Source organism: Bos indicus, chromosome 3 (genome assembly GCF_029378745.1).
Source record: "Bos indicus isolate NIAB-ARS_2022 breed Sahiwal x Tharparkar chromosome 3, NIAB-ARS_B.indTharparkar_mat_pri_1.0, whole genome shotgun sequence".
In the NCBI taxonomy this organism is placed as follows: Eukaryota; Metazoa; Chordata; class Mammalia; order Artiodactyla; family Bovidae; genus Bos; species Bos indicus.
This window is the reverse complement of record NC_091762.1, coordinates 100,727,344-100,755,307: the sequence shown is the minus strand read 5'-3', so window position 1 is coordinate 100,755,307 and position 27,964 is coordinate 100,727,344. Positions and strand designations below refer to the sequence as shown.

The 27,964-nt window shown below is 40.3% G+C and overlaps 1 protein-coding gene across 4 annotated transcripts; it reads left to right on the top strand.

The window, feature by feature from the left end:
• NASP (nuclear autoantigenic sperm protein) lies at nucleotides 1-27,954 on the top strand. Of its 4 annotated transcripts, XM_070786622.1 has the most exons (16): nucleotides 1-222; nucleotides 444-541; nucleotides 14,596-14,646; nucleotides 15,467-15,577; nucleotides 17,745-17,825; nucleotides 18,868-18,977; nucleotides 19,682-20,662; nucleotides 23,883-23,962; nucleotides 24,604-24,689; nucleotides 24,798-24,871; nucleotides 25,356-25,544; nucleotides 25,665-25,831; nucleotides 26,219-26,275; nucleotides 26,368-26,445; nucleotides 27,202-27,330; nucleotides 27,766-27,954. In XM_070786622.1, exons 2-16 carry the CDS (start codon nucleotides 483-485, stop codon nucleotides 27,844-27,846), a joined length of 2,334 nt encoding a protein of 777 aa, XP_070642723.1. In that variant the 5' UTR covers nucleotides 1-222; nucleotides 444-482; the 3' UTR covers nucleotides 27,847-27,954. The 4 variants fall into 4 exon arrangements, with proteins under 4 accessions (XP_070642723.1, XP_019813133.1, XP_019813132.1 ...); XM_019957574.2 differs by lacking the exon at nucleotides 1-222 and having other exon boundaries at nucleotides 367-541; nucleotides 27,202-27,264; XM_019957573.2 differs by lacking the exon at nucleotides 1-222 and having other exon boundaries at nucleotides 369-541.
• Nucleotides 27,955-27,964: the final 10 nt, after the last annotated feature.

Below are 27,964 nucleotides of genomic sequence, written 5' to 3'. Positions count from 1 at the left end.
TTACGACTCAGAGGACAGATAGAAAGTCTCAGTTACCCTCCTAAGTATCGGGCCTAGAAAGAGACTCCAGGTTACTCGCTCCAAACGTAGAGCAGCACTAGCTACTTTTCTGGAAGCCGCTGACCAACGACCAGTCAGAAGCTGTAGTGCCAAAATTCTTACGCGACTTGCTAGAGTAGCAAAAAGTTGCTTTCTTCGAGGAAGGCAGACTAGGGAGGAAAGGTACCCGGTAGAACCAGGCGGTGCGGGCGGGGGATATCCTTGGGTTGGTTTGGGGCTGGGTCCTGGCCCTTTAAACTCGAGGGGGAGGATCCGGAAGTGGATAGGCGGGGCGAAGGGCCCTGCTATATAAGAGGACCCAGCCGCGCGGGGTCTCCAATCTGCCATTTTCTGTCCCTGAATAAGTCTCTGGCGTCCCGAATTCCGTCTGTTTTTTCTCACAGGCTGTGTCCCGTCCGCTGGCCCAACACCTCAGGGGAACGATGGCCGCAGAGTCCACAGCCACTGCCGCCATCACCGCGGAGCTGGTTTCTGCCGACAAGTAAGCCGGACCGTGGAGAGCTTGAGGCACTGGCCAGTCCGCAGGGAGGGGGTGGTGGACGGAGGCTCCCTGGGAGGGGCAGACCGGAGGGCTGGAGGACGTGCCTTCCAATGAACAACGGTCGCTATTCTGGAAGGCCCGGACACTGGAGAAGTTCACCTCTTGTAGAGAGTCTCCCTCAATATCAGTAACGCCGGTCGGCTGGCGCCCCCTGCCCCGCTTTTCGCGGCCGCCATCTTGCCGGGGGCAGCGGCGGCTGTCTCCATTGCCTGCCCCTCTCTTTCCTCCCCTGGCCCGGGGCTATCGGTGGGGAGGCGGGGCCCAGGCGCGCCGGTGTGCCTTCATGCCCCTGCTATGCCCACACAACTGGTGTGCGCCTCCGGTAGTATTCTCAAACACCTCGGGAAAATAACCAACAGAGATTTGGCGCCAAAAAAAAAAAACCTGCACGAGGAAGGAGGCCGGACTGGCGGCTCGGGGTGGGCGGGACCTCTAGGGGGCGGGGTGTGCGCTAGTGCGTTCGCTTCCCTCCGCGGGCTCTGGAGCAGGGGGCGGGGCCCCGAGGAGGCGGGAAAACTCCATTGTCTGGGCCTGTGAGGCTCGCGGTCCGCCTCAGACTTCCGCGGTGGGACACCGGGAAGCTTGTTCCCCGCGGTCTCCTTGCTCACCTGGTACCCACCTACGTTCAGCTAGGCCCATTTCTTTTTGTGGTGGAGAGCATCGTGGTTCTTTTAGATTTTGGCATTGTTGGCAGGGGACTCGATTGCTTGTAGAGGACTTGATCGGGTCGTGAAGCATCTTTGGCGCTGCGTTGAGGTCTGACTTCTAGCAGCGTTTGGTTGCTAGGAGAATGGGCAGTATTGTGCGTGAAGTGCAGTAGAATGGAAGACATGATTGCTGTAAAAACGGCACAGTGCCACTCAGGTATTTTTTGAACAGTGAAGGGAAACGGGACGTTTATTCGAAGAAACATAATTTAAATTATTAAGTGGCAGAGCCCTAGTATTTCACGTTTTTATTCCCTCATTTCTCATCCTTCCTTCATCCCCAAAGCTTACTTGAGAGGAAATTGCATGAAAATTTAATTAGCTAGTTGGAGAGAGCAATAAAGGCAGCATTCCTCAGTTAAATTCTTGAAACAATTTAGGGGTAAGGCGTTCAAGGGGGAGGGTGAAGAAAATTAACGTGAGTTTAGACTCTGTTAAGAATGCACATTATAAAAAAAAAAATGCACATTATAATTCCAGTATAACCATTGAAAGAATAAAAAACACGTATAACTTTCAAACCAGTAGAGAGGAAAAAATGGAATGAGAAATAAACCTTAATTCAGAGTTGACTTTGATACCACTTTCATTGCTTAAGTGGTGAATGAGGGGCCACAGTTGTCATCTCTAAAAAGCTTCAATTTGGCTTCTGTTCCCTCATGCCATTTAAACAACATTGGTAAAAATTTATCAATGTCTAAATGTTAAATCAGTCCTTGTCCTCACTAGCTTTCTAAATAGTTCTAATTTTTAATGTTTTTATGTTACAATATATAACAGTTTGTAATGTAGTGGTAAGGAGGAATGAGAAAACTTAGGAAGTCTTATGTGGTGCACTGAATTTTAGTTTAGCTGTCTTATAATTTCTGAGCTACATAATTGTACCTTTAGATGAGAGATGCCAAAGTAAAAATGAGTGGTTTAGCTCAATCCTTAAAGTTCTGGTTCTGTTTCCATAAGTGTAAGGTTCATCTGTGTTGGTGTGAGGCTTATTTTGGTGCTTAGTATTCAGCTGTTTAAAGTGAGATCAATAACTTCTTGTATTGGGTTGGCCAGAAAGTTTGTTTGGGTTTTTTCCCATAAGCTCAGTAAGTAGGCTTTACCATGAGATGAATTAATGTCACAGTAATTAGAATATACTTTTGTGAAAGATTTAGCCAGTGTACCCATGTACCTAATTTTTGGTGGACTGGAGGTGTTAGGCTAGTATATTAGCTCAAATGTGTAAATGAGAAAAGAGTCTTCTTGGACCTGCAAAAAAAAAATACTGTTCTTACAAGATTGTTTTATTTACTCATTAATTTTTTGTGGCATGGCATGTGGGATCTTAGTTTCCTGACCAGGACCTTGAACCTGAGCCCCTTGTATTGAAAGCTCTCAGTCTTAACCACTGGACCACCAGGGAAGCCTCCTTAGAAGATTGTTTTAAATGAAATCTGATATTTGATAATCTCAGGGTGGTTTTGAGGTGAAGGACAAGAACAGATCAGAGAAATAAATGAAATATAGAAATTATTTCTGAACAAGATGAATATGACTTGTACTCTTAGGACAAGTTTACTCATCATCACATCCATTAACTTTGATAATCTGTGTGTGCAAAAGAATTCTTCACGTACCACTTTAAAAGCTGGGGTTCAGAGAATTCCCTGGTGGTCCATTGGTGGACTCAGTGCTTACACTGCAGAGGGCAAGCTGTGCGGCCCGTCCGGAAAAAAAAAAAAAAAATTGTTTAAAAAAGAGCCCTGAGGTTCACCCTTAAGATTCCACACACAAAAAAATGTCCTGTGTTCATGCACTGGAATGCTTGATACTGTGAAGATGTTCATACTACCCAAAGAGATCTATAGATTCAACAGAACACCAGTGGCACTTTTTGTAGAAGTAGGAAAATGCATCGTAAAACTCATAAGAAACCTCAAGGGATCCCAAATAGCCAAAACATTTTTTGTTGTTGTTTTTAGCTTTGCCTCGGCCTGGGCCCTTAGCAGTGCGAATGTGGATCCATTGGGCCACCAAGGAAAGTGAAAGTGAAGTAGCTTAGTCATGTCCGACTCTTTGCGACCCCATGGACTGTAGCCTACCAGGCTCTTCCGTCCATGGGATTCTCCAGGCAAGAATACTGGAGTGGGTTGCCATTTCCTTCTCCAGGGTATCGTCCCAGCTCAGGGATCGAACCTGGGTCTCCTGCATTGCAGGCAGACGCTTTAACCTCCGAGCCACCAGGGATTCCCTCCTAAAACAGTTCTGAAAAAGAATGAAGTGTAGATTTCACTTCCTGATTTCAAAACATTGCAAAGCTATAATTATCAAAACAGGGTGGTACTGGTATGATGGAGCAATGGAATGTAATAGTCCAGAAATAAATCCTTGCATATGGTCAAATGATTTTTGTTAAGGGTGCCAAGATCACTCAGGACACGACATTTCTTTTCAACAAATGGTGTTGGGAAAATGGGATGTACACATGCAGAAGAATGAAGTTAGACCCTTATATACAAAAATGAGCTGAAAATGGATAAAAGTCCTAGATATAAGGCCTGAAACTGTAAATCTAGGAGAAAGCATAAGTTGAAGGTTCCATGGGACTTCCTGGTCGTCCAGTGGCTAAGACTCTGTGTTTCCAGTGCAAGGGGTGTGGATTCGATCCTTGTTCAGGGAACTAGATCTCTACATGCCTCAACCAAGAGTTCACAAAAAAATAAAAATAAATATTAAAAGCCCCATGGAAATTCCCTGGTGGTCCAGTGGTTAGGATTCAGTGGTTTCACTGCAGTGGCCTGGGTCCAGTCCCTTCTTGGGGAACTAGGATCCCTCAAGCCCTACTCCCAACAAGGGTAGTTCTTCTGACATTACAGATGAGTTTTGTCTGTTTTTGAATGTTATATCTACAGTATGTTATTATATGACCTCTTACACTCAACTTTATGTGAATCATCCACATTACATATTATTTAGTGATTCTTTTTGCTGTGTAGGGGCTCTGCTTTTGAATATTACACTTTATCTGTTATGTTGTAGGTGGGTGCTGAACATGTATTTATTTGTAAGGGTATCTTAAAACTTCTTATGGAGGGACTTCCCTGGTGGTCCAGTGGTTAATACTGCAGGGGACACAGATTTGATCCCTCGTCAGGGAACTAAGATCTTGTATGCCAAGTGGTGCAGCCAAAAAAAAAAAAAAAACTAGATGATGTCTATGATGACTAGGAGTCAAGAAAACTGGATTCTATTTCTGGCTACCATGGTGGATCTCAGTTTTCCCATTTGTAAAATAGTGGCAGTAATGGGGAAGATTCTTTCAGGAAATTTCCTTTTAGGAAAATTTTGTGAAGCAGTTTTTTTTCTCCTACTTATATAGGCATAGTGAAAGCCTTAGTCCCTCAGTCATGTCGGATTCTTTGTGACCCCATGGACTGCAGCCTGCTAGGCTCCTGTCTGTGGAATTCTCCAGGCAAGAATACTGGAGTGGGTAACCATTCCCTTCTCCAGGGGATCTTCCTGACTCAGAGATCGAACCTAGGTCTCCTGCACTGCAGGCAAATTCTTTACCATCGGAGCCACCAAGGATTCCCTGTATTTATCGAGCATTTGTTTTATATAATGAGACAGAAAAGATCTCTGCTCTTAAATGGAGACTCCTGGGATAGAGACCATAAATATGTAGATTAGAGAATATCAGTGATAAAGTGCTATGCAAATAATAACTTTACCTTCCCCTAGTTTAAAGAGATGTGAGGTTAACTGGGTGGTTATTTTAGATTGGGCAATCTGGAATGGCCACAAGGAGATGAATGACCAGGAGCCAGCTATCTGAAGTTTCCATTCATGAATAGGAGAGAGTGTGGATACAGATATGGGTAGGTTGATGGTTTTGGTGGTTGAGGGAGACTTCCTATCTAGTGGTGTCTATTTGCTCAATGAGGTGTGAAGCAAGACCTGCTTAGAAGTAAGGGAGAATGGAATACGGTGTAGGAGATTTGAGGAGAGAAATAGTTACTTTGGAGATTTGGAAGACATATTTTAGGGAATGTAGTAGGATTGCCAGTTTTGTCCTTGTTTCAGATTTGGGGCCAAGAATTTAAAGAGTGCAGTCAGTGCTGTTGTTTTCTTACATGTGTATTCAGCTGCTTTTCTGGAGCAGACACAGAATAGACAGCTAGAGGGTTGAAACCACCTCTTGTGGAACTTAAAAGTTCTCGAGAAGAAAGCCCTTTTTCACAGTGAGAGTTTACATTAAGGAAAAAAATCTTGACGATCAGACAGTTGGAGATTTTTTCCCACCACGTCTAGCAGCTGCCTGTTTGGTCTTTTGGTGCTTGTATTCCTTCGATAGAGCACCATCTCCTCTGCATTCAAACGTCCCAAGGTGGATGCTTGTAAAAACATTTTCTCTGTGATATATCTGTTCAGTTGCTTTCTTTGCTTCTTCCCTTGCATAGCCAGGCTTCTTTAGGTAAGAGTCTGCATTTCTAGTCTCCCATTTTTTCCCCTTCTATTTGCTTATGCATTTAACAGATATATTCAATATATATTTTAATATGTTGGGTTTCAGAGATACAAAGATGAATAAGATACTAGTTTCTAGTCATCAGATCACAATCTAACTGGACAACTGTGTTCTGAGAATATACACATTTGTCCATCCTGTCTCAATTGAGCTGCTTTCCTTCATGTCATTTAAACAGCATTGCTAAAGATAATCATTGTCCAATTGCTGAAGTAGTCCTTATCATTCTTAGCTTCCTAATTAGTTCTTTTTGGTACCTTTTTGCTGCCTCTGATACCAGATTCAGTTCAATTCAGTTCAGTCCCTCAGATGTGTCCGACTCTTTGCGACCCCATGAACCGCAGCACACCAGGCCTCCTTGTCCATCACCAACTCCCGGCGTTCACTCAGACTGACGTCCATCGAGTCGGTGATGCCATCCAGCCATCTCATCCTCTGTTGTCCCCTTCTCCTCCTGCCCCCAATCCCTCCCAGCATCAGAGTCTTTTCCAATGAGTCAACTCTTCCCTTGAGGTGGCCAAAGTACTGGAGTTTCAGCTTTAGCATCATTCCTTCCAAAGAAATCCCAGGGCTGATCTTCAGAATGGACTGGTTGGATCTCCTTGCAGTCCAAGGGACTCTCAAGAGTCTTCTCCAACACCACAGTTCAAAAGCATCAATTTTCTCAGTTCTCTTCACAATCCAACTCTCACATCTATACATGACCACTGGAAAAAACATAGCCTTGACTAGACGGACCTTTGTTGGCAAAGTAATGTCTCTGCTTTTGAATATGCTATCTAGGTTGGACATAACTTTCCTTCCAAGGAGTAAGTGTCTTTTAATTTCATGGCTGCAGTCACCATCTGCAGTGATTTTGGAGCCCCAAAAAATAAAAGTCTGAGACTGTTTCCACTGTTTCCCCATCTATTTCCCATGAAGTGGTGGGACTGGATGCCATGATCTTTGTTTTCTGAATGTTGAGCTTTAAGCCAACTTTTTCACTGTCCACTTTCACTTTCATCAAGAGGCTTTTTAGTTCCTCTTCACTTTCTGCCATAAGGGTGGTGTCATCTGCATATTCTGAGGTTATTGATATTTCTCCCGGCAATCTTGATTCCAGCTTGTGTTTCTTCCAGTCCAGCGTTTCTCATGATGTACTCTGCATAGAAGTTAAATAAGCAGGGTGACAATATACAGCCTTGACGTACTCCCTTTCCTATTTGTAACCAGTCTGTTGTTCCATGTCTAGTTCTAACTGTTGCTTCCTGATACCAGATACTCCCTCTTTAATTTTATTTTCCTTTGATGCTGCCTCTGATTCTTCCTATCTTTTAGTTCTTTCATTGTTAATGAGTGCTAGCATCTTTTGATTCTTAATGTGCCAAGCATTGAACTAAGCACTTCGTGAACTAAGCACTTCGTGAACATTCTCATTTAATTTTCAAAACAAATCTTGTGAGATGGGTAGTGTTAATAGTTGAGAAAAGTTAGGTACTTCACATGATAAGTGGCAAAGTCACTTGTCCTTAATCCTACCCTTAGTGATTCAGAATTGGTCACTTACTTTAATAAATATTGATTAGATGCCAGGCTTTGTGCTTGGTTTTAGAATACAGTTTAGGATAAGATAGTCATGGTTTCTCAGATCTTAATCCGGATGGAGAATACAGAAAGTCAGTAGGCAGAATATAGCATGAGTTATGATTGGTGTTACGCATAGATTAGAAAATCATTTGTCTAATTGGGTAAGTTACTCTGGAAAGTAGGGTATTGACACATACCACAAGGCATTTTGTGTTTTTTGTGAGAGGATTAAATGATAATGTAATTGGTACGGCTCTATGACAGATGTTTGCTCTGAATTGGCCTATTGAATGTTACTCATTTAGGTGTTTTATAAGCACCTCAAAACCAACTCTGAGGGACTTCCCTGGTGGTCCAGTGGGTAAGACTCCACTCTCCCAGTGCAGGAGGCCTGGGTTCTATCTCTGGTCAGGGAACTAGATTCCACATGCTGCAATTAAGAGTTTGCCTGCTGCAACTAAAGATCCCTCATGCTGTAACTAAGACTCAGTGCAGCCAAATAAATACATACATATTTTTTTAAAAAACCAAACCAACCAACTCTTAATAGGTACCCACAGTTCTCACTAATGAATCCTATTCTTGTACCTTATTTTGCTCGGATAGTGCTCAGTTTCCCAATCCCAGAAATAAAAATTCCAGATTCACCTTCCCACGTTTCCCAGTTTCTAAACAGTCACCAATATTTAGCAATTTGGTGTTTTGTAGAAGGGCTTAGAAATGTAAAGCTTAGAGGGCCAGATAGGAAAAAGTGATGTGGTGGTGGGGATTCAGGTGAATTCTCCCTTACAGTGTTAGGTCACTGTTCAACTTCAGTTGACTGGGGAGAATGTATGCCACAGTGGCAGATATTTTTGATATTTAAAATGTTATTTCTTTGAATAGGGCATACATTCCTGGTTCAAAGTACAGAAGAGGGAGTATACAGTGAAATGTTAATTAACCCTTACTAGCGTTTTCTCCTTACAGTCCACCAGTGTTCATAATTTATTATGTATCCCTCAGTGATATCTTTTGGGCTTCCCTGGTGGCCCAGTGATAAAGAATCCGCCTGCCGATATAGGAGATGCAGGTTCAATCCCTGGGTGGGGAAGATCCCCTGGAAATGGAAATGGCAACCCATGCCAGTGTTCTTGCCTGGGAAATACATGGACGGAGAAGCCTAGCAGGCTACAGTTCATGGGGTTGCAAAGAGTTGGACCCGACTTAGCGACTAAACAACAATAACAGCAATGATATCTAATCATATAAGAGCAGATTGTATGTAGTTATTCTACATTATTGTACAAATGGTAGCACACTTGATACATTTCTGACCACTTTATTAGCAATGTATCTTGGAGATGATTCCTCCTCAGGATGTAATTTCCTCATGAGGGCATAGTTTTCCTTTTTTTTTTTAAATGGCTGCATTTTATTCTATTCTGTGGCTGTCTTATAACAGGTTTCCTATTGGTGGATACTTGAATTCTATCCAGAATTTAATTATTACAAATAATGCTTTAGTGAATAACCTTGTAAACCATGGACTCATCTATAGGATAAATTCTACAGGTGGAACTGCTAGATCAAAGAGTGTTCACTTGTTATTTTTGATAGATACTGCCAAATAGACCTGCATAGAAGTTTTGTAAATTTAAACTTCTATTAGCAATATATATATTTAAACTTCTGTTAGCAGTTTGTTAGCGTGCAGTACTTATACAGCACTACATGCAGAGCCTTGCTGAGGTTGTGAGTTGAAGCCTGACCTGGAGCATGACCCTTGTGGATACCCTCACGTCTCTCCTTTTGATTCCCTGGTGGCTCAGACAGTCAAGTGTCTGCCTGCAATGCTGGATACCCGGGTTTGATCCCTGGGTCAGGAAGGGTTTGCCCCCTGGAGAAGGCAACCCACTCTAGTACTCTTGCCTGGAAAATCCCATGGATGGAGGAGCCTGGTAGGCTATGGTCCATGGGGTTGCAAAAAGTGGGAAACGTCTGAGCGACTTCACTTTTAGCAATATATGGAAACAGTTGTTTTTCTTACGTTCTTGTCTTTGAATATTTGATGGGTAAAAAAATGTTTTCTCACTGTAGTTTTGTGTTTCTCTGAAGAGTGTGAGCACGTATTCAGATGTTTGAGCTCTTTGTGTTTCATTTTCTGTGGATATGTTTATATCCTTTAATCTTTTCCTGCTGGACTTTTTTTCCTTTTGATTATAATACTCTATATATTTGGTAAGATAACCTTTTGTGAAATGAATTAGATGGAGTAGAATTTATCAATCTTCTATAATTTCTGAATTTAAAAAGGCCTTCTCCAGATGAATTACATAGTAATTCTCCCATGGTTTTCTTTAGTAATTTTTGGTTTTACAGTTTACATAACAATTTTTTAAGAGAAGCAGAAATCCAGATTTTTTGTGTGCTATCTTCATAGTTTTAAATGTAGTGGCTACCATAATTAACATTGAAAAAATAATTGTGGATAAACATGTCTGTGGCTCAGATAAGACATGAACATTAGTGTGTAATTTTTTTTCCTAACCTGGTGTTTGTTACATTGTGGTCCCCAAACCAGCAGTAGCATCACCTAGAAGGTTGTTAGAAATGCAAATTCCTGGACGTCATAGTAGATCCACTGAACCAGAACTCTAGGGTTGGGACTCAACAATCTGTTTAATTCATGTAGACTGAAGTTTGAAGAATCTCTGCTTTAATTATGCCTTTTCTTCTGACTGTACTAATATGGCCTTGATTGGTTCATGCCCTTTTTGTCTAGGCTACTAAGTAAGAATAGAAGTAAGTTTATCATTGCTGACCTGCCTCTTGAGAAACCTGTATGCAGGTCAGGAAGCAACAGTTAGAACTGGACATGGAACAACAGACTGGTTCCAAATAGGAAAAGGAGTACATCAAGGCTGTATATTGTCACCCTGCTTATTTAACTTATATTTAGAGTACATCAGGAGAACCACTGGGCTGGAGAAAGCGCAAGCTGGAATCAAGATTGCGGGGAGAAATGTCAGTAACCTCAGATAGGCAGAAGACACCACCCTTATGGCAGAAAGTGAAGAAGAACTAAAGAGCCTCTTGATTAAAGTGAAAGAGGAGAGTGAAAAAGTTGGCTTAAAGCTCAACATTCAGAAAACTAAAATCATGGCATCCGGTCCCATCACTTCATGGGAAACAGATGGGGAAACAGTGGCTGACTTTATTTTTCTGGGCTCCAGAATCACTGCAGATGGTGATTGTAGCCATGAAATTAAAAGACAGGAAGGAAAGTTATGACCAACCTAGATAGCATATTAAAAAGCAGAGACATCACTTTGCCAACAAAGGTCCGTCTAGTCAAGGCTATGGTTTTTCCAGTGATCATGTATGGATGTGAGAGTTGGACTATGAAGAAAGCTGAGCGCCGAAGAATTGAAGCTTTTGAAGTGTGGTGTTAGAGAAGACTCTTGAGAGTCCCTTGGACTGCAAGGAGATCCAACCAGTCCATCCTAAAGAAGATCAGTCCTGGGTGTTCATTGGAAGGACTGATGTTGAAGGTGAAATTCCAATATTTTGGCCACCTGATGTGAAGTGCTGACTCATTTGAAAAGACCCTGATGCTGGGAGGGATTGAGGGCAGGAGGAGAAGGGGACGACAGGATGAGATGGTTGGATGGCATCACTGACTCAATGGACGTGGGTTTGGGTAAACTCTGGGAGTTGGTGATGGACAGGGAGGCCTGGTGTGCTGCGGTTCATGGGGTGGCAGAGAGTCGGACATGACTGAGCAACTGAACTGATACCCATTTTTTTCTAATTTTATCCACTTCAAACTTTTGTACCACAGGATATATAAGAAGTAAATTTGATGATATTATGCATTCAGTGCCTCAGCTTGATAAAAATTTAAAGACTTAGGTTGGCATCAAAACTAAATGATCTGTTTCTAGTCTTGTTCCTAGGAAGTGGGGACATGGAAAGTAGGGTGAAGGACAGTTACAAAGGTAAAGTTCAGGAAATTCCCTGGCGGTTTAGTGGTTAGGACTCCACACTTTCACTGCCATGGTCCCTGCTCTAGGAACTAAAGTCCTACAAGCTATGCTGTGCAGCCCGGTCCCTGCCTCCCCCCTGCCAAAGATGTAAGCATAAAAACTGAGAGAAAACATTTGGAAATGAAGAAATTTGACATTACTCTGACATTTCTGTTTTATATTAAAAAACCCATCTCCTGCATATTGAAATTGAAAGTCCGGTCCTTTAGTCACAGGTAATTTGAGAAACTCTGTGCTAGAATTAGAATAATCCATTAGTGAAGGAAGCTATTTGAAGGTAACTAGCTATGACAGAGGCTTCCCCTGGTGGCTCATGGTAAAGAATTCCCCTGTCAATGCAGATTCAATTCCTGGATCTTGAAGATCCCCTGGAGAAGGAAATGGCAACCCTCTCCAGTATTCTTGCCTGGGAAATTCCATGGACAGAGGCACCTGGCAGGCTACAGTCCATGAGGTCACAAAAGAGTCTGACACGACAACTGAACAACAGCAAGCTGTGACAGGAAGTATTTGTAGATAAGGATCCTGGGCCATTCCAGGGTTCTGGTCAGATCATTTGCTGCTTACTGTGCAGCTGAACACATTAGCTTTTAAATTGTGCTTTTTTCCTGTCAGTATGAAGTCTGCTTATTTTCAACCCCATTTCCCTGCCCACCTCCCCTCTCCAGGACTTTTCATCAAACTCGTTAACCAATATAATGTTTAGGAGTTTCTAAGAAAGATACTGGATCCTGCTGAAAGTAATTGACAACTTTTCCTCTCTAAAGCATTTTCTAAGACTCAGATTCCAATATAGTTAGCCCCTGCTTGTCATTTAATCTCTTCTGCTTTTTCCAAATTGTCCTCTCTGCTTTTTTTTCGGTGGGGGGGACGCAGGTTGGCATTGGCGCCTGTGGCTTGTGGGATTTTAGTTCTCTCACTTGGGCCATTGGCAGTGATGGGGCGAATCCTAACCGCTGGACAGCCAGGGAATTTACCTGTGTCCTCTGCTTTAACTTTTGCTGGAGGTTGATTCTGATGCTTAGCATACAGTGAAAGTGAAAGTGAAGTTGCTCAGTCGTGTCCGACTCTTTGCAACCCCATGGACTGTAGCCTATCAGGATCCTCCGTCCATGGGATTTTCCAGGCAAGAGTGCTGGAGTGGATTGCCATTTCCTTCTCCAGGGGATCTTCCCAACCCAGGAATCGAACCCGGGTCTCCCGCATTGCAGGCAGATGCTTTACCGTCTTAGCCACCAGGGAAGTCACATCTAGCATACAGTAGATACTAATAAAATGTCTATTGAATTTGATTTTTGAGTTAATATATTTATTGAGTAAGCTATTTTTTAGTTGTTCATTTGTTTTGTCCATATTGTGTATATAAATTTGGTATGCTAAATAAGAAAGTCCAAGTATGAAAAATTAATTGACTCAGTTCTGTTTGTGTGTATATTTTAACCTTTGGAGGAGTTAAAAACACAACTTCCTGTGTTCTCCCATGCTCCTAGCTTTCTTGCTGCATGTACTTCAGTTCTCATGTATGGCTTCTGAGGTGTTTAGTAGTAAAGTTTTCTGTGTTCCCACTGTTCTTTTTCTCCATTTCATCACAGCTAACAGCATTCTCTGCTCTCATTTGAGATGTAACGGTCCTTGGTTTAAACTGGTGTGCTTTGGAGGCACAGTTAAAGATGATATATATCCTTAACTGAATATTTCCTTTGGGATATAGGTGAAAACTGATGATAGACTAGGTAACAAAGGCAAGGATTTAAGTTCATACCAAGTGAATGGTGTCAGTGTATAGCATTCCTAAGTAATAACTTAAGTCAACTCTTTTCTTGAAACCTACCTAAGGTTTAACTGTATGGTAAAAAAAGGGTAAATTCTTCGTTCCCTTTATTTATCAATTTTCAATCATTTTCCGAAGATGACTAATGAGGTTTTTTTTTTTTGTTTATATTATTGAGAACTCACGGATTTAAACATATTTGGAGTTTTCCAGTCAATTGCAGCTATAATCTTTTTTAAAATGTTTAAAATTTTATATTGCAGTATAGTTGATTAACAGTGTGTTAGTTTCAGGTGTACAGCAAAGTGATTCAGTTATACATATACATGTATCTACTCTTTTTCGAGTTTTTTTCCCACTTAGGTTATTATAAAATACTGAGCATATTTCCCTGTACTACACAGTAGGTCCTTTTTGGTTATTCAGTTATTATCTGCATGTGTGTTTTATATTTATTTATTTGGCTGCTTTGGGTCTTAGTTGCACCACGTGGGCTCTTAGATCATCATTGCGGTGTGAGGGATCTTTCAGTTGTGGCTTGTGAACTCTTAGTTGGGACATTCAGGATCTAGTTCCCTGACCAGGGATCGAACCCAGGCCCCTTTTTGGGAGCTTGGAGTCTTACCCACTGGGCCACTGGGGAAGTCCTTATTATCTTTGTTGATGTTCACATTGTCCCTTCTTTTGGCCAGTGAGATTTTATTGAGGTTGGCTCCTAAGTGTGCTTTTGTAATATTATTGTAAATACGAGACATCAAATTTATAGAGAAGTTGAAAAAGTACAAAGAACTCTTCTTGCTTTACCCTGGATTCCCCACCTTTCCTTTTAGCATGACCATTAGTAGATATGATCCTAAATAATGCTAGATAGAGTTTTGTTGCCTTCTGTCATGATATTGCCCCAGATTCACCTATGTACTTCTCCAACACTGTTTTAGATCAGTTATTTCTCAGAGGATTCTTGGTTCCTTTTAGTGGGAAATGAATTTTCAGGAGCACAGTCTAGGTTCTAGGGGCTGCTGAGTTGGTCATTTCTAGACTTTTTCAGTAAACACAACTATGAAATATTTTAAAGATATTTATTAGTACTTTTCCCCCCGAAAATGAATGTTCTGGGAAACTTTGCTTTTTCCTTTTTTTAAAAAACAAACTTATTTTTAGTGAGCAGTAAACTCAAATCTAGGATGTAACTGTCTTGTTCATTATATCAATAGTATCAGGTAGCAAATAAGCATTCAACAGTTACTTGAATGAATAAGTGTTAAATTTGATAATGTAAATAAATGTTATGTAAGATCTGAATATATTGGACATTTAATAAATAGCTCTTTTTATGACTTTATGTTTTTAAATTTCTAGTCTTAAAATAGCCTTTCATTTTTACTTTTTCCCCCCTTAATTTTTCTTTACAGAATTGAAGAAGATGCCCCTGCTCCTTCTACTTCTGCAGATAAAGTGGAGAGGTATGATTATTTACAGTGGTGTGATTTGATTTATATCTAGAACATAGACATAAGAGCTGTGTAACTTGAGGACAGTTTGTTTTATCATCTTTAATAGGTAACGAGTGAGAGTGAATAAGTGTTAAAGTATTTGTAAATTAAAAGTATGGAGTCCTAATAAATTTATTTTCAGTCCTTCACTAAATGATTTTATAATCTGTGACAAAATGTGAAGTATGAATGCACTTCTGCCTACTAAAGTAAGATGATTGTCTTTAGCAAAAGCACTTGTGTGGCCATTTGAATTAAGAATCAGATTTTTCTTTGTGGACATGGGGACAGGGGAGGAGAGGGTGAGATGTATGGAAAGAGTAACATGGAAACTTACATTACCATGTGTAAAATAGATAGCCAACGGGAATTTGCTGTATGGCTAAGGAAACTCAAACAGGCTCTGTATCAACCTAGAGGGGTGGGATGGGAAGGGAGATGGGAGGGAGGTTCAAAAGGGAGGGGATATATGTATACCTGATTCATGATGAGGTTTGACAGAAAAACAGCAAGATTCTGTAAAGCAATTATCCTTCAATGAAAAATAAATAAATTAAAAATAATTAAAATTTTCATGGAATTCTGGATTTGAAAGGATGACCAACAGACAAACTGATTACGCAGACTTTGTAGTGAGCTTTTGTAGTGATAGATCGTGGGTTAGCTCAGCCTTGCCAGAGCAGTTGAGAGGTCTAAGGAAATAAAATACTACAGTTTAAATGTAGCAGGTATTCAAAAAATGTTGATTTTAAAAGTATATGACACCTGAAAAGAAATCTTTTTCTTGCAGTCTGGATGTGGATAGTGAAGCTAAGAAACTCTTGGGATTAGGACAGAAACATCTGGTAATGGGTGATATTCCTGCAGCTGTCAATGCCTTCCAGGAAGCAGCTAGTCTTTTGTAAGTACTGTATTACATTCCTAATAAACTTGAGTCATAAAAAGTTGTTTAATGGGAAAAAGAATGAAAAGCAAGAGTTTAAAAAGATTTATTTTCATGTATGAGTTTATTCCTATAACTATAAAACTCACGTATAACTGAGCGGTTTTAGCCTTTGATTTTCCTGAGTTAATGAAATTTGTTTTCTGTTGATCACTAACTAATTTGTCCCAGTTCTGGGACTTGTTCCAATTTTAACAGTGGAAGTGTTTTTTTGTTGTTGTTGTTGTTTTTTAACTTTTTATTTGAAGTGGAGTTGATTTACAATGTTATATTAATTTCTGCTATATATCAGAGTGACTCAGTTATATGCATATATACTTTTTTTTTATTCTTTTCCCTTAAGTATATATCCCAGGGTACTGAATACACCTGTATAGTAGGGCTGTGTTTACTCTAATGCTTGAAGTTCTATATCCAGGGGGAAGTCCGTAATCCCAAGCAAGGCATGGTTAGTCACCCTCTCGCTAATGCTGTTATTAGCACAGCATTTTTCATAGATTCTTAGCACCTTTGTTATCTGTACAATTTCTTGAATATTGATAGTTGACCACCAGGTGGCCATGTGTATCTGTATCTTGGGGGAATGGGTTAGTCTTAGTGCTTCAGGAGTGATTTAGTTTAGCCAAAGACTTTAATGTACTTTATACACTGAGAGAAAGTGTCTTTTAAGTGGTAGCCTTTCAGCCTGTGACTTGTTTTCTCAAAAATACCATTACCAATAGCAGTTGAAGTCAGTCATGCATGCTCATTAGTTGATGACATTATATTTAGTGGAATTGAAGAAATGTTGCTTATGAAAGAGATGCTTATAATAAAGCTGGGTTTCAGGTTTGAGGCTCACTGATTAAGTCTTTGGCTTCTTCATTCCTTTTATTCAGTCAGTCAGGGTTATATTAGTGTATTTTTTTCCTAACCCTTACTCCCTCTAGAACAGAATCTTATTCCTGGATGCCTGTTGATTGTTGTTGATTTATTGGCCTCTGGCCTCTCTGTCGTCATCTGGGCCTGAGGAGCTGAGGTTCTGGTATTCAGTGTTGTGCTGAGAGTAGGACCCAGGTTTCATCTGATGCTAAGTAATTAGGTGTTTTTATATAAAAATCTTACATTGTAAAATGTTAAAATCTAAGTTTTTAATATTGAGCACATAGAAACACACTTCTTAGCTTTTTCCTTCCAGATTCCTGAAAAGTTTAGTTTTCTCACTGTCCTGTCATTAAGGGTATTTGAGTAGAATTTGAGATGCATTCTTCTAATATAACAGACTTCCCTTAAACATGACCTTCATCATTATAGCTTTTATGCTTAGTTGCTCTGGTTACTCTTACTAGACTCTTAGACTATTAGTTGACTTTACCTAGCATGATTTCTGCAGATCCTTTACCCCATAAAAGCTAGTCTCTTTACTCCACATAAAGTACTTCCTCCTTCCCATTTATCATACTTGTGATTTTTCCTCTGCTTCTTCCATGTTTATAGGTATTAATAGCTAAACTTGGTATATATATTGCTATCTATTTCTAAGCATTATTTTGAATGATTTTATATACATTAACTTAATTAGTTCTTGCAGTAGACCTAAGCGGTTCTTAACATTTCCATTTTTATAAATGCGAAAACTAAGGCATTGTGAGATTAAGTTAACTACTAAAGTTTAAAGTTAGAGGCAGGATTTGAATCTAGGCAAGAACATTAACTCTTTATCATGATGCCTGTACATGGACTTGATTCATGCTTTAGTCCCAGCCAAAGGCCATCTAACTCCTAACAATATTCTGGCTTATATTGACCCCTATCTTTTATCAGGAGAAATACCTATTAATAGCTTGCATCTTAGATTATATATTTTAATTGTAGGAAATAGATGTCTTTTTAGAATATATATTCTAATTATATAATGTATATTATATATCTAAATACATAATTATGATATATACTATATAGATGAAGAACTGGCAACATTAACTTATTCATTGTTTCTTAAAGTCCCTTGAACCTTGAGTTCAAGAGGAGGGGAGAGTATTGGTTTCCTAGAAGGATGTGTTACAGAAGAAACGTCATTTTATGGCTAAAGAACTAGAAAAAATAGAAGTTTAATTCAGATCCTAGCTGTTTATTCTCTTTTTAGAGGTAAGAAGTATGGAGAGACAGCTAATGAATGTGGAGAAGCCTTCTTTTTTTATGGGAAATCGCTTTTGGAGTTGGCAAGGTATGTCTTTCAAGCTAAGTTTAAAGTAAGATGTTTGTATCATAATGATTTATTTAAAAACTTTTAAGTTTCTTTGTTAAGATTATTTATTGGCCTTAAGATTTCACAGGAACTGAGTGAGACTGGTTTTACTCAGGGGGTTTAGAAAGGAGGATGAAAAATTGATGGGTTGTTTTTGCTTCTCTTTTTCTTTTTTTGCTTGTGCTGCACAGTGTGTGGGATCTTAGTTCCCTGACCAGAGATTGAACCTTCACCCTTAGCAGTGGAAAGTGTGGAGTTTTAACCACTGAACCTCCAGGGAATTCCCTTGATGGGAATTTTGAAAGGCACTTAAAAGAGTAAAGTTATACTTAAGTTTTGACTTTTGCAGTTATTAGAAGCAGAGATCTTTCCATTAGTGAATAGTCATTAACTTACCAAGTCTAGTTTAGAGAGGGAACCTTTAAAAACACTCTCAGCTAGCCCAGAACAATATCCATAACAAGGATGGACGGAAGGACAATTTGGAAACACTTGGCATGTGAAAATATCTTAAGATAAAAAACAGAAGAATCATCTCTGGATAAGGAGTTGGAAAGTTGTTATGATATTCCACCAGAATTTATTAAGCAGAATAAAATACATTGAGGGTACACAGAGTAGCAAATAATCTGTAATCTATTTACTCTCTCACTTTTGCTAAGCTTTCTAATTTTGTAGAGCAGTCTAAGGATTTGTCATGAAAATCTTGCCAGAATGTTTTTGGCCATCTAGAGACATATAGGTGGATGAGAAGTTTGGGAAACATGGCCCTTTTGATAAGGGTTATCAGTGCTTTTTAAGATGGCTGGATAAAGGGTATGTTCATTTTCTTCAGTGCTCTTAAAACCATAGTTTATATTCATTTTGACCATTGCTTTTCTTTCATGAGTGCTTATAGTTTATATTCCCTGTACTTACTTACTCTTCTGTTGCTTTTATAATACAGGGCTAAGTTTCTTTCTTAAAAAGACTTAGGTTCTAGCCATCATACCTTTAGTACTTTCTCCTTTTGTTCTGCTAGAATGGAGAATGGTGTGTTGGGAAATGCCCTGGAAGGTGTGCATGTGGAAGAGGAGGAAGGAGAAAAAACAGAAGAAGAATCTCTGGTAGAAAATAATGATAACATAGATGGTATGTGGAGTTGCATGTGACATTCAAGAGATGCGACATATATTTCTTATATACAAGCGATGGAAATAGGGCTCTCCTTATTTTGAATAGTCTCTCTTGGGGCTACACCTGCATCTGGTGGAGACTGCGGGGGAGGTCTCAGTGAAACTGATGATAGACTTTTTTAAGGGGATAACTTAATTTCCTAAATAAATCTGGTTATTTAAATTGATATTCTAAGTATTAAAATAACCTAAAATATTTTTCTGATGTAAATTTTTAAAAGTCTTTGCAGCTCAGTTATTTTAATGGCTGGGCTTTTGGGGCCCTTTTACATTTTTTGGTTCTAAGAAAATTAAATGTTAATTTCTAATCTGGGTTTTGCTGCTAGAGTTTTACATATCAGATCTATTTTATATATATATACATATATAGTGTTGAGAGGAGAATGTAAAGCTTGGCATCTCTTAGCTAACTGATAATTTGAATGCTCAAGTAAAATAATACCTAATTTAAGGAGCTTGGGTTTCTTTTGCAGTAAATTGCTCTGCTAGTTGGGATTTTTCCTTTGCTTTTCTCAAAGGGGCAGGTGATTTGTAGGCCATCTGCTAAAACATAAGCCAGGCTGTTTGAGGGTTTAAAGGGAATGTATTTTTAGTTTCCATTTATGCCTTTATCATTAAATTCGAAGACATGTTTATGCTTCATGTTCTTTAACCATGTAGAGGAAGCAAGGGAAGAGTTGAGAGAACAGGTTTATGACGCCATGGGAGAAAAAGAAGCCCAAAAAACAGAAGACAAGTCTCTGGTAAAGCCTGAAATGGATAAAGAACAGGAAACTGAAATGGAGAAGGGTGGAAGAGAAGATATGGATATCGGTGAGCCTGCAGAGGAACTACAGGAGAAAGTTAAATCAGCTCCAGATCAGTTAACTGAAACCACTGAAGAAGGAAAAGGAGCAGCGGCACCAGAAGGATTGAGTGAAGCTGAAGTCACTTCTAAGAAGCCAGATCAGGAAATACCGGGTGCTGAGGAAGGAAAATCAGTTTCTGAAACTGACGTCCAAGAAGAGTGCAGAGAAAAAGGGGGTCAGGGAGAAGTAATTGTGAGCATAGAGGAGAAACCAAAAGAAGCTTCAAAAGAACAACCTGTTGTGACTCTAGAAAAGCAGGGCACTCCAGTGGAGATAGAAGCAGTCAAGCCAGTGGATATGGGTGGGGATGAGCCAAAGGAGCAGGTAGCTGCCTCTGAAAGTGAACCAGGAAAGGCTATTCTTGAGCAGTTGGTAGGACAAGAATTGCCTTCTGCCGAAGAGTCACCGGAGGTGACAACACAGGCTGCAGATGCCTCAGCTGCAGAAGCCGGATCAGAAGTCTCTGAGAAGCCTGGAGGGCAGGACACTGTTCTCCCTCAGGATGGTGCAGTCAATGGACTGTCAGCTGCAGGGGATCACGCCTCCACTAAACCACAGACTAATGCAGAAGGACTGATAGGAACAAAAGATGGCTCAGCACTAGAGAAGGTCAGGGCAGAGTTGGTTCCTAGCCAGGAGACTAAGCTGTCTGTAGAAGAGTCTGAGGCAGCCGGAGATGGGGTGGAGACTGAGGTGGCCCAGGGGGCTACTGAGCAATCCCCTGAAGACAAAGTTAAGATAGCTGCTAATGAAGAAGCACAAGACAAAGAAGAACAGATGAAAGAGGGTGAAGGTAACCGGGACATACAAGAGCTACAGTGGGTGGAGTACATTCTGGATTTGACTCACTAATCATGGGTAAAAGTCAGCCTTCCATTCAGAATTTTCCGTCTGCCTTTGGATTAGGAAAGGGCTAAATGAAAATGGGAGTGGTTTAAGAAGGTGGTGATAAGTTGAGCAAGTTAAAAGCAAGTCTTCTTTAGTTGGCTTATAGACTAACGCTTTTACTAATTGCAAAATAGGCCTTTCTGAGATTTGGCTAGCTATCAGTAACTTGTTGCACTCACTAGCCAACAAAGGTGGGTGGTGGGGTGGAGAAGGTAGGGAAATAGTGCGCTAGGCTGGCAGAGAATGCTGAATGGATGTTCACTTGCATGCCTCTGGATTTTTAAATTTACTGTTCACATGGTTCCTTTTTTTCTGCTTTAGGAAGCAGGATTAAAGCAGTAGAATCCACTGAATTGATGCACTTAAGCAGGCATGCCATTTAAGTGAAGGCAGTTTACCCTTGAATGTTTTATCACCAGAGTGAAAGAATTCTGGTAATCTTTACTTTCAGTCTTCAGGAAGTGTTTAGAGGCTTATTCACATTAGTTAAATTAGCCCCCTCCAAAAGATAATTGAAAACTGTGAAGTACTCTTGCAGCTTTCCCTCCTCATTTCATGCTTGCTTTGGCTGCTAAACTGACTTTTTTGTTACTTAGAATGTTATGAAGTGTGAATGCTTTGTATTGTATCATTGGTCTAATTATGATTCCATTTCATCAAGATGTATAAGCCTCTAATTAGCAACTACATAATTGGCACGTCTGACTTGAGTTGTACTATCATTTGAGGATTCTGCTGTGTCTGTAAGATTGATCTAACGGTATTAATAACCACAGGTATAGTCCAATTAATCGTTAATACTTACATATATATACACACACACACATATTATGTAATTGACTGCTTTGAGTTTTCTTACGTTTGAGATGTTCAAAGACCCATTATCAATATCTGTAGCTAATTCTGGTTAACTTCCTTCTACCTGTGTGCAAGTCCTTGTACTCCAGCCAGCACAAGCATGGTAACCAGAAGTGAATTGGCTAAATGGTAGCACCACTGGGCTGCTCATTGGGCTTGAGGAGAGTGTATGGAAAAAGCACAGAACTGAACTCAGTTTTAAAAAAAACCTCTCATGTCTTAATCTTTAGAGTTTCTCACATACATTAAACTTTACTTTTGATTCCAAAATACAGTACTGTGTAGTAGGTAGTATCACTCCAGTTATAGTGATGAGGAAATGGAGGGTTAGAGGTTACGTGACTTGTTTGGGATCAAACAGTAAATCATAGGACCAGAATATGACCCTAGGTCTGATGTGAATGTGTTCTTCCCAGAATACCTCACACTGAGGAAGTCAACTTTAATCCCTTCCTTTAACCCACTTCTTGTCAGAAATGTATGTGGTAGCACTAGCCTGCAGAAATCTTGGAAGAGGTTTTCTCTTAAAACCCTGTGAAGAGGTATTTAAGAGTCATTGTGCTGCTTTGCACAGCTCTCTTGCCACCTTGTTTTGAAGATGCTCTAAGATGAGAGAAGTGGTGTCTCTAAAACGTTGTTTCCCTTTCTCTGAAGGATGACTTACGACAAACAAGATTCCATTTTCAAAGAAACTTAGAAAATAAACAGATCTCTTAACTGAGGCCTTCAGTGCATTTCTGTTAATACCTGGGCACAGATTACCAGGTTGAAAAATAGTGGCTTTCTCATTAACTTAGCTCTTCTCCACCATTCCATGAAGGTAATGCAGATTCCTCAAGAGAAACAAGTGTTTTTCTCAGACCATTATAAGAATTTTAATTTAAAAATTTGATGTAAAACTCCAAATATCTAGACATTTTATGCCAAAATAAATGCCACTTTCTAGCATGCTGGTATGAGTTGAACAGATACCAGATAAATAAGAATATAGAACAGCAACATTTTGCCAAATTTTCCTGCACATTGGGAAGATAAGGTGTTTGGTTTTTTAAATATTGTGAGAAATACACCCGATCTGCTTCACCTGTCATGTGTTCTAGTGGAGGATGGGCTTCATCCTCAAAGTCAATAAGACCACCCATCTAGCCTAACATTAGGGAGCTAAGTATACAAACCACTTTGAAATTTGGGCACTGAAAGCTACTGGTATGTGGTGGTGAGTACTTGTATTTCAGAAGCACCAAATTACATGGTCAACAGGAGAAAAGGGAGGTACCTGATAAAACAGTGTTTGCTATAGAGGTTAATTACAATTAACTTGTAACTTTAACTGGTTCTTAGGACTTTAGTTTGTCCTAATTTATATGACTTTTCTTTGCCTATTTCCATCCTAAAGAAATATTGGTAGACAGATAAAAGTTCTTTAACCTGACTTCATGGCCCTAATGCCTAATTTTCAGTTAGGAGACAGTATTTGAGCTCTTCTGATGGTGTTAAATGCTTAATGAAAGATGGCAGAAATAGGCACATTATACCCATTTTATGAATTGTTTGAACCCAAGTGTGTAGAGCTGTTTATCAGCAGCCTGTCCTCGCAGGCAGTTAACTTGTATTTGTCAGTATGATGAAATGTGGTGTTGGTATGGCTGCAGACTTTAACATGATACTGGAAAGTCAAATAACATACTGCTCACTCAAATTCTGTGCATGCTGGAGCTGGCTGGAGTGCGGCATGCTCATTGGTGAGGAATGGTGAGGGCTGTGCTTCTTTCCACGGCTGTATTGTGGGAAAGCATCTTCTTGAGCATCCTTGCTTCAAATGGACTGAAGTAATTTAACTTTTGGTATTTTCTTGGCCTTATTAGTATTAACTGACAGTTGGCTTAAAGAACCCAGGAATACTGGCTGAGGCCTCCAACTGACTCTGAGTAGATGGGAGTTTCTAGCCAGTGCATCAAAGTCAGTAGTTAATTTCTTTTGATCTGAACTGTGCAGGTTGACTTTTAGAAGAGAAACACAGCCTGTTGGTCATTGAAGGTCTGAATTATTTAAGATTATGCTAAGTCTGGATTAGACTCGAGTTAGACTGTTAACCACTGACTTTATTATTTATATCCAGTTCAAATGTTACCCGATTTGGCTTGAATCTGGCCTGTCCTACCCCAGAATATAGGTCATTTGACATGTTTATTGGAATCTCTGACTTGTCCTGTCATCTTTGTCTGTTATGTTTAGTATTCTCAATACTGAAGAATTTTTGCTTGCAGAAACCGAGGGCTCAGAAGAGGAGGATAAAGAAAATGACAAGGCTGAAGAAACACTAAATGATTCAGCTCTTGAAAACAAGGTGAATTCTTATTTGCCGAGTATTATCTCCTTTCTTATTGTAGGACTGTGGTTTACTAGTGTAGGCATAATTATTATAGATAGTCATTTCTTGGTTAGGGTTTGGGGACCCTTTATTCATGCTGAGAATAGGCAGATCCATTTGATCCTAGCAGTCCTGTCAATTAGGACAGGACCCAACATATCATTGCTAACTGTCACTGATGCTGAAGCTCCAGTACTTTGGCCACCTGATACGAAGAGCCTACTCATCGGAAAAGACCCAAATGCTGGGAAAGGTTGAGGACAGGAGGAGAAGGGGGCAACAGAGGATGAGATGGTTGAATAGCATCACGAACTCGATGGACATGAGTTTGAGCAAACTCTGGGAGATGGTGTAGGCTAGAGAAACCTGGCTTGAAGTCCATGGGGTCGTATAGAGTCGGACATGACTTAGTGACTGAGCAACAACTGACATAAGGTGATACAGGGTAGACTTTGTAGGGGTCCATTGTGTAGGTTTAGAGAGAAAATTCTGAATTTTGAATCCTCTACCAGTTCTGCTCCTTCACCTCAGCCATACTAAATTACACATTTTGATTTGTAATCAAAGATGCCTGTCTTGTACTTCTGCCTAACACCAATGATTTGGATATACTTTAGTCCCTTCAAGAAAATGAAGAGGAGGAGATTGGGAACCTAGAACTTGCCTGGGATATGCTGGATTTAGCAAAGATCATTTTTAAAAGGTAAAACTCTTGGTGCTTTTAGCCTTAGGCTGGGAGTTTGGGGGTTGAAAACAAAGCAGTTAGGCTTGGTCAGATGTTATTAGGGTTTCTAACTATCTTTCCTTTTAGGCAAGACACGAAGGAGGCTCAGCTTTATGCTGCACAGGCACATCTTAAACTTGGAGAAGTTAGTGTTGAATCTGGTAATACATTTTCTGTTTTACTCTCTAACACACTGTTTCCCCGCCCCGTGCCTGAACCTTCTAATTCCTTAAAATCCAGCTCAGTTGATCATAAATTGTGGGCAGTTAGTTTTGAATGGACAGTAGGTGTTTGGGGTTCGTTATGGTTCCTAGAACAATGAATAGTCTTTTAAATGATACTGTAAATGAAAGTCTCTTGGTAGGTTTTTTTTTTCTTTTGGCTGAACTGTGCAGCATGCGGGATCTTAGTTCCCTGATAGGGGTGAACCCATGGCCCCTTTGCATTGGGAGTGCAGAGTCCTAATCACTGGCTCGCCAGGGAACTCCCTCCCAGTGGCTTTTTTAAGTTGTTCAAGGGTCCTGGAGATACTACAAAGAAAAGTGAAATATATATAACATGGGAAAACATTTCTGCAGAATTTCTGGAATTTTAGAAGTTCTGTATATTAAATGTACATTTGCTTGCTATTTTTCTCTTCAATAGAGAATTACCTCCAAGCTGTGGAGGAGTTCCAGGCTTGCCTAAACCTGCAGGAACAGTATTTGGAAGCCCATGATCGGCTCCTTGCAGAGACTCACTACCAGCTGGGCTTGGCCTATGGGTACAACTCTCAGTATGATGAAGCAGTAGCACAGTTCAGCAAATCTATTGAAGTCATTGAGAAGAGAATGGGTGAGTATGCATCGTCTGTTTCCACAAGAATTATGATGGATCCAGTATCGACAGGTTTTTTTTAAAGGTTCCTTTTGTGTTATCTATTACTTACTGCTCACTTCAGCCTTTTCTTTCTAGCTGTACTAAATGAGCAGATGAAGGAGGCTGAAGGATCACCTACTGAATATGAGAAAGAAATTGAGGAGCTGAAGGAGCTGCTCCCTGAAATTAGAGAGAAGATAGAAGATGCAAAGGAGTCCCAGCGTAGTGGGAATGTAGCTGAACTGGCTCTGAAAGCAACTCTGGTTCGTTTGGTTTCCTTGTAGAGTTTTGATAGTCACACATTTGATATTTTTGAAGGCCTTTTATCATGGTACTAGTGTTCCATTTGCTAGGAATCTTCCTCACGACTTGGTTTCCAGGGATTTGGATGTCAGAGGGAATGTGAGAAGTCTTATACGATTTCCTCTCAAATAGTAAATACAATGCTCAAGACAGTATGCTCTGGAGCCAGACTGTGGGTTTGAATTCTTTCTCAGCTATTTACTGTGTGACCATGGGTCTGAGTAGAGAGGGTGGGTGATGTTGCTACCATGTGGAGGCCACTAGTGTTTGAAGTCATCAGTTGCTTGTAGGTAGGTGACCTGGTGGGTTCTATCCTGGGACCCACTTGGGTTTGTCATTTCTCACAGGTGGAGAGCTCTACTTCAGGTTTCACTCCTAGTGGAGGAAGCTCTTCAGTTTCCATGGTGGGTATTCAGGTGATTTTTGTCAATATTAGGCTTCAGTGTATATTTCATATACAGCAGTACATTGGTAACAAAGGTTTCTTTTTTGCCAGATTGCAAGTAGAAAGCCAACAGATGGTGCTTCCTCATCAAATTGTGTTACTGATATTTCCCACCTTGTCAGAAAGAAGGTAAATCTATATATGGTCATTTCTTTTCTATATTCTCCCTACTCTGCATTTCCCTCCCTCCAAATGATACATGAGAATTACCTTTCACATAAACATCCCTAATGCTTGGTGCAATAAGATGGCTGTTTTGGGACTTCCCTGGTGGTTCAGTGGCTGAGACTCCAAGCTTAACGTTGTTGGGGGCCCGAGTTTGATCCCTGGTCAGGGAACTGGATCCCATATGCCACAACTAAAGATCAAAGATCCTGAGAGCCACAGCTAGGACCTAGTGCAGCCAAAAGAAATACATATGTCTTCTAGCAACACTCTCCTGGTCTATTTTAGCCCAAGGGCTATTAGGAAAGCTGATGAGGTCTGGTCAGATCATCCCATCTTAGGAAGCTGGCAGGTTTACAGTAGTCATTCAGCAGCAGACCTCCTTAAACTTAAGCCTCCACTCTTATTTTGCTTCCTGACTCAACTTCAGATTTATGGGTTGGTCACTGTTGTCTGTTCCTCATCCCTATCCTCTCTCTCCATCCTTGGAGAGGCTGAACTGGTATGTTTAGGCATACCAGTCTATTCTCCAGAGGACAGGCTGTGGCTCGGGAGACCCTTAGAGCTGTGAATCCTGGTGTTCATGATCTTTGCACCATAGGGAAGAGGCATGTGTTACAAAATTTTTTTTTTTTTTTTTTACAAAATTGTTTTATAATTGTCCTTTTAAAAACAGTAAGCACATTTGTGAAGCTTTCACAATTAATTATATCTTTATAGAGGAAACCAGAGGAAGAGAGCCCCCGGAAAGATGATGCAAAGAAAGCCAAACAAGAGCCAGAGGTGAATGGAGGCAGTGGGGACACTATTTCCACTGGAACCGAAGTTGCTGAAAACATGGAGGAGGAGGTGGGCAGTTAAGCAGGGTTTGGACTCTTGCCTCATTTCCCTTGTTCTCAGGGCCTGGGGAAGCCAATGCATGTTCCCCAACTTGATCCTCTTTGGATTATTTGATTACTTTCATAAAAACAATGAGGTTGTACAGGAAACAGTTTGGTTATGAAATGTAAGATGTCTCATTGTCAAATATATACCACAGGTCCCCCTCTAATGAATGTGGGAGAAGACACGTGATTCGGTCACTTTTGCTTGCTCCTCTTTCTATCAGCCTTATTACAGAGAAGTTAGGAAATGGGTGTATACTTGTGATCCCTTTTAGTGTAGAGAGCAAAGCAGAATTTAAGGGACCTGTGTTGTTCCTCTGACTGAGGCCGACTCAGTTGTGTAAGAAAGAATGGCTTAAAGTAGGCTCACTTATGCCCAGGCTCCCTGTTTATCTTCCAGGCCGAGAATAAAGCTGAAAGCCGGGCAGCAGTGGAGGGGACAGTGGAGGCCGGAGCTACAGTTGAAAGCACTGCATGTTAAGAGAGGGAGCAGAGCCTGCCTCCCAGTGGAAAGTGTTTTTGTATATAATGTATTTTTTCACTTTTTGGGGATTCTTTTTGTATAACTTCAATAAAGATTGTAAGCAAAGGTTGAGGCT